At 39.2% G+C, this 6,953-nt stretch overlaps 1 protein-coding gene across 1 annotated transcript; it reads left to right on the forward strand.

Annotated features, from left to right (window-relative positions):
• The first annotated feature begins 666 nt into the window (after positions 1-666).
• On the forward strand, positions 667-6,560 carry glipr2l (GLI pathogenesis-related 2, like). The gene is made up of 5 exons (XM_062422706.1): positions 667-1,113; positions 1,835-1,943; positions 3,675-3,778; positions 4,257-4,334; positions 5,268-6,560. Exons 1-5 carry the CDS (start codon positions 1,101-1,103, stop codon positions 5,441-5,443), a joined length of 480 nt encoding a protein of 159 aa, XP_062278690.1. The 5' UTR covers positions 667-1,100; the 3' UTR covers positions 5,444-6,560.
• The last annotated feature ends 393 nt before the right edge of the window (positions 6,561-6,953 follow it).

The raw sequence follows: 6,953 nt of genomic DNA on the forward strand, positions 1-6,953 counted from the left end.
GATTCTCCCGCCTTCTCGTCACGCACTTTTCTTTTGTCCATGATACCCGAATTCGGCATATTTTCGCAATTGTTCTTTACAAATTGGAACAGAACACGTTCGTAACAGTTCTTAGCTAGAGGCAGGCTCTCTATAAAAAGTTATTCACCATTGAATTAGCTTTTGGTAGCAGAGCTCGATTCAGAGCGTTTGTTTACGGCGCCATCTTGGGTCCGCTCTTCGCGGTGCTCATGTTCTTCAAGAGTCTTTCCGAAGACAATGATGTCATCAAGATAGACAAGGGCCTGCAATAAATGCATGTCACCCACGGCTTTCTCCATGAGCCGCTGAAGTGGTAAGTGGTAAAAGTAATTTAGACTGGGCTACATGAGTATCATGCACAGTATGCACTCTATGGCCTACATCTCAGAGTAAGCTATTGTCTCCTCTCAGTGGCACATTATCTAGCACATTGCATCATGACAGTGTGGACTGTGAGAAAAGCCACTGTCCCAGCTACAGTTGTTAACAGTGTCCCTGGCTACCAAGTCACAGAGTACAAGAAACTCAGAGCCATATATGGGCATGTGTCTCACAGAGATGATGTCATTAACGACTGCAGGGGCTCCCCTTTCATTTGTGGGAATGCACACTGAAGACGCTGAATGGGTGTGTGCTCCTCTGGCACATGAAGATAGACATCGGGCAGATAGTAGGGCATGTGGCTTTAAGAGGGACAGGCAGGTTAAGCTAAATGAAGTGAAACAAAAACTGGAGGAAGAATCATATTTAGCTATGGACATCATACCCAGTTAAATAGTTAAAGGGGGGACTTTGCACAGCTGCTGTGAGCTCAAGGTGGAATGAGACAGGCCTGAAGGAAAAGCTTTATTATAGCAGCTATTTGAGAGCATAACCATTGGATAGACAGCACTTAAAGGAGGGAGAGAGTGACAGCAAAGAGGCAGAGGGAGAGAGGGGGAGAGCGAGAGAGAGAGAGAGAAGAGAGAGAGAGAGGGAGAGAGAGAGAGAGAAACAGAAAAACAAGACAGAGGAGAAGCTGCTTTTGTTCAGTACCAAGCTCATTACTAATCTTACTGAAAGCTTCCTGTGTCAGCACCATGGGGAAGTCAGGTAAGTGAACTACACCCTGTGAATTTTTAACTTGGATTATATCCATTTGGCCTGACTTAGAACTTTGCCTTTGTGAAACTGTGTGTGTGTGTGTGTGTGTGTGTGTGTGTGTGTGTGTGTGTGTGTGTGTGTGTGTGTGTGTGTGTGTGTGTGTGTGTGTGTGTGTGTGTGTGTGTGTGTGCGTGTGAGTGAATGTGTGTGTTCTTGCTCTTTCACTGTATGTTTGTGAGGTTCGATTGGGGGAAAAATGTAGGAGAGAAACCATGCTGCATTTCATAAATTTATTTTTCTCTTCAGTGGAGTTTTCAGCAGGATTTCAAAACAGCTTTCTCTGATTCTTAGTTAAGATTCATGTTTCAGCATGCTGAGTAGACACTGATTGTTAGGCAGCATTGGTATTTGTATTGTTTGTCTGTGACTATCTGAATGTGCCTATTGTTTGTGGGTACTTGAGAGGTTGTGGGACTTATGAAAAGGCCAGTGAGTGATAGGCACCAGGCAGAGAAGCGTGATGTGGATTACGTTTACTACTCTGCATCCGTCATCTGTCAGTTGGCAATCATTGTCTGAGGTCAGCTAGTCTGTACTGTAAGTGGTGAGACTCAGGTTTCAGCGCTAGTCACATATGAATCTTCATGTTGCATCATCATGTGTCTTTTGCCAGATTTCTATCTATTCCTATCTGCTAACCCTTCTCGTCTCTGTCCTTTTTGTCTCTCAGCCTCAAAGCAGTTTGCTGAGGAGGTGCTGCAGTGCCATAATGAGTACAGAAAGAAGCACCAGTCTCCTCCACTGAAGCTGAGCAGCAAGTTGAGCGGAGAGGCTGCCCGGTGGGTTAAGACAGATAAATCACACTAGAACCTAATTAGCAAGGACTATGCATACCAGTATTTGTCAAACTGCTCAGGGTAACAATAATGGTCTGGCCTAGTCTGTCAAATGTAATACCTACAAAATATCAAACAATATCAAGGGTCTTTGGTAGTCATTCTGTAGACAATTTCCAGACATATGAATAGCTCATTCAAATGAAGTCTGAATGAGATTTCTTTTCCAGACTTTTGTTGATTAAATGTAAAGGTTTTCAGTGCTGTCAGGAAACTGTCTTGCACAATAATTTCCGTTTCCTCAAACATGTTTTGTAGTGCCATAGCAACATCAGCATGAAGCTGCTAAACAACCTATAATTATATGAAAGCTGATATGGAGATGCACATTAGCATTCATTCACTCTGTAAGAATCCATATTGGGAAAATAATGTTTATTCCTCAGCTGAAATTAAGATCAAATATGTTAAAATGTACTTTAAACAAAAACCTGAGTAAAAAAGTCAAATGATAATCTGCCCCTCTGTCAATGTGGAATTCTGTTGAATACCATCAACGTTGTTAATATCTATAATGGTGAATATTTGCGTTTTGAGATAATCTACCATTGAAAGCTCAGCACTGTTCATTGGAACATGATTAATGGTGCTTCCACCATTTCCCTTGTGTGAACTGAAGTAGTAAAGGCACTCATGGATATTATGCAATCATAACTGTTAAACCACTAATGGTGGGCGTGACTTTAAAAGAACTTTCTGATTTTGTTTTTTTTGTTTTTGTTTTTTTTTTTTACTTTAGATTAAGAACATAATCCAAAAATATGTTTTTAAAAAGGCTTAAGGAGCTGAGTTGAAGAAGTTAGTCTTTTCATCCAAAAACCTTCATTAGGTTTTATTGAGTGAGGATGCATTTAATATCTATAATCCGCACCATGTTGTGAGAGATATCAATGCCACACGGAAGTCATGATTATAAGTTGAACTGTAGTAGTAAAGCTCCAAAAGGATTGTTAATTGAAGTATACTGGACATCGTTCACATAAAATGTTGTCACCACATCCAACCTTGCATCCTGATGGTTGATATAGCTTTTAGTTAGCATTACATTATATTCCCATTTACCATTGTTTAGGTTATGGACATGAACACTGTAGTGTTGGTGTCCAGCAACATCCAATGGACCTCAGATGGCCTCAGATGACCTTTTAACCAGCCCAATCTTAATGCAAATATTAATTGTACACGGTCGCCCATAAAATTGGAATAAAATATTTTTTACCTCTTTCCATGAAATGATTGTGAAAATGTGATTTATTCTTGATAGATAAAGTGTATATATTCTCAAAATTGTATTGATCTCATTGCAACTGGTCAAAGGTGATTACTGATGTGTATAAATAGAAAATAAAAAGAGGAATGTGTCTGAAAACAAAATTATTCCAACTTTATGGGCGACCGTGTACTTATTTAGAGGAACTAGTTGATGCACTTTCAGCAGATTTACACTAGACCAAACCTCTGACGAAGGGTTTTTCAAACAGTTGATTTTCGAGCGGGAGGACAGCACAGTGCAGCAAGAATCATGAAAATTAAGACTTCTTGGGAAGGCTACATCTGAGGTAGTAATGAGCTGTAAAAACAAAACAAAAAACAGTGCTCACAGAGGCAGATAAGAAAAGTTAGGGAAACAACCGCAGCAGTGATAGCCACAACTTTCTTTGTCTCTCTCCATAGTTATGCTGAAAGTCTGGCCAGCACACGGATCCTAAAACACAGTGTGGAGTCCAGTAGAGGGAGCTGTGGTGAGAACCTGGCATGGGCCTCTTATGACCAATCAGGTACATTCACACTCCCACATACTAACTATACCACCAAAGATGATGTGCACATGCCTAAGTTTTGCTCACATACTTTCATACAGCTTGAATTTGTGCAGATAATGATATGATACAGCCATCCACAGATACAGATGTTAGGTCTATGAATCTTAAAGTAGACCCACTATGCAGACTATCCCTCCCCTCAAGTAAACAGCTGGGATCTATTTCTCCCCCAGTTCGTACTCTGAGAGCTCAGACACCATGACTCACTGCAGAAATATGTTAGTGCAGGACGCTGTGAGTCATAAAACATCTCCTACAGTGCTGTATTGGGTGACAAAAAGTGCAGCATGGTAAACAAAATGTACACCAGGGGGGATTTGTAGCTCTGGAGGGCAGTTAAAAAGATTCAGTGGCAATGCTATAGTTCTGATTGATATGTATGAAACAAGACTGATTTGATATTCCTTTATATGTTGTCCATATGCTTGTGTAGGAAAGGATGTTGCTGACCGCTGGTATGATGAAGTGAAACAATACAACTTCAACCGTCCTGGATTCTCCTCTGGCACTGGTAAGATGTATAAACATGACAGTGCAACCCTTTATTCTGTCTGTCTTCCTCTCAGATTGCATTCACCTACCATATTATAACAACAAATTGGGCAACATAACTGAAATCTAAATTAGGATAATCATAAGTAATTCATTTCCAATGTTGACATACAATATATAACAAAATTGAATGTTGATCTGAAACAATTAGTTGGTTAACTGAGTAAATCATTGGCAAAACATTATTTAGAATCAACTTTCAGACACTATTTCAATTCCTATTCCTAAGTTGTTTTTTTTCTTTTTGGAACAATCTGTTCTGTGATAGTAAATATTAGTGAGTATCTTAAGATTTAAAACTGTTGGTTGGATAGGAGAAGCCTATGAAGTTTCTGAATATGTTTTAAACCATTTTGAGACACTGGATACATCAAATTATTGTTGTAAAAGAAATAAATACAAATAATTTTGAGTAGATTCCCTAAAATATTGTCAGATTTGTTACCTGAATGTGGTGGTAACAAATTACACATTGCTATTCTATAAAACACAAATGTTCTCTCTCATTTCTTCTTGTCGCATCTTAAAACCCACGTCATTTCCAGTCTGCCCTAATTCCTCCAGATGTTTTCCCATAGCCTCGGACTCCAGTGTGCATGAGTCTGCTTAACTTAATCACACATGAAGCAGATCACTTCTAGCAGGTCAGTGATTCACACTGACTTTATAATGTTTCCTGATAGAGGAAGAAAGGAATAAGTGTGCAGGGAGAAAGAGGATGTTTGATTGATGAGTGAGGGAGGAATTAGGATGCCTATCTCTGTAAATATTTAGAGGAACATAGGTCTGTGTGCACTCAGCTTCAACTATGTCCTAAGTGTGTCTCACTAACACTATATTCCCCTGCTTTCTTTCCGCCAATAATTTCTTTCTTTTCACTCACCACCTGTAGGCCATTTCACTGCAATGGTGTGGAAGAGCACTAAAAAGCTGGGTGTTGGTAAGGCCACTGCATCAGATGGCTCTTCCTTTGTGGTGGCAAGGTACTTTCCAGCTGGAAATATCACTAACCAGGGACACTTTGAGAACAACGTCCTCCCACCAAAAACCACCACATCCACCTCCTAAAGATGTCTAGGCCCCCCCTAAGACTTGACTCAAACCAATAGGAATTTATTCTGTTTTCCAGGAAAGTTATCAGCCTTCTATGGAAAATACTCAGGGGAGCACCACTTCTTGCCTAGTAGAGAACCATACCGTTATCCTGTATGGAATTTAAAAGACAAAATGCACTCTGGCTTGAAGGATAGGTTCACAATATTTCATGTTTGTCTTAAAACAATAGTCTGGTGCCCCTATGCACATTGAAAATCTTTTGCTCACTGTATTCACTCATATTGTTCATACTGACCATTAGAAGATCTCCTTCACATGCAGTTACAGTGTAAGTGATGTGGAACAAAGTCCACAGACCTCATTTTGAAGATAATATGAGGCTTTGGCTTTCTGACTTAGTCAAATAAATTGGATATCTTCCAGTCTTCTTGGTAAAATTTCATTCTTTTTGTCTCGACTGGACGTGTTTTCCTGTTCATTTGTAGGAAGAATTGTAACAAACTTGGCACTAAAATATGAGTAACTTTAGAAGGTTTTGACCCACTTTTACTAAAATGATGACTGAAGTTTCATATAAGACACTTACATTTAAAGTGCATTATGAAGGTGTTGCCTAAAGGCCAATATGAACAAGAGGGATGATTACAGCAAGAAAAACATTTGTCAGTGTTCATTTGAACACCTGAATATTGTTTTGGGATAGACTTGATAGATTGGGAACCTGTCCTTTCAAAGGGTCATGTTTGTGAAGTGTACTTGTGTATGATACAGTGTTAATAGTGAAAAAAGCACTACTGTTTGCTAACAAAACATTTCAAGTGACCATTGGATTGTACAGTCTTGATTTTGATAGCCATTTACATTACCGGTGACAGATATTTCATTTGCTGATGAGAGTAATTCCATATTTTCACACACTGAAATACACCATAGCCTCATATCTGTATTTGTGGGAACTAATTTAGCTGAAGGGACATTTGGAGTTGCTTGTAATTTAAGGGCGATGACTCAACATGCTTGGTATGAGTTTGTGTTATTGCTACGACTTGTAAAAGCAGAACCCTGCTGTCCCAGATGTGTGTTTTGTACTCTAATCTGTTTTGTACAATAAAAGTGATTTTAAAAAAGTGATTGTCAATGGAATGCATGTATATGCGTCTGTCCACACTAGTGTTATCAGCATTGTGTGATGAAACTGAAGAAAAACATGAGAATACAAAAAACAAAAAAACTGACATGACTCGGCACAGTGTTTGCTGGAAAAGAATAAGTGCCTGCATAACATGATTAACATGGGAACATTTTACAGGATGTAAGCAGTTGTACAGTGTGTATTAAAGCTCTGCACAGCTGGGGGACCTTTCACTTGACTTTAGCGGTATTTCTTTAATATCTACAGACTGCTTCTGATAAAACTAAAGCAAATATATGTAATATTGATCTCAGAATGCAGTCTGCTTGCAGTGTTTCTAAAGAAATGACAACGATTTCCAGCAAAATGTCCTGTTCACCCCAGCATGTC

Source organism: Scomber scombrus, chromosome 7, assembly GCF_963691925.1.
Source record: "Scomber scombrus chromosome 7, fScoSco1.1, whole genome shotgun sequence".
NCBI classification, from domain to species: Eukaryota; Metazoa; Chordata; class Actinopteri; order Scombriformes; family Scombridae; genus Scomber; species Scomber scombrus.

Excerpts from the sequence above, each read along its gene's own strand:
- glipr2l (XM_062422706.1), top strand. Across the intron at positions 1,944-3,674 it reads TTGAGCGGAGAGGCTGCCCG|TTATGCTGAAAGTCTGGCCA; the intron begins GTGGGTTAAGAC and ends CTCTCTCCATAG. Across the intron at positions 4,335-5,267 it reads TGGATTCTCCTCTGGCACTG|GCCATTTCACTGCAATGGTG; the intron begins GTAAGATGTATA and ends CACCACCTGTAG.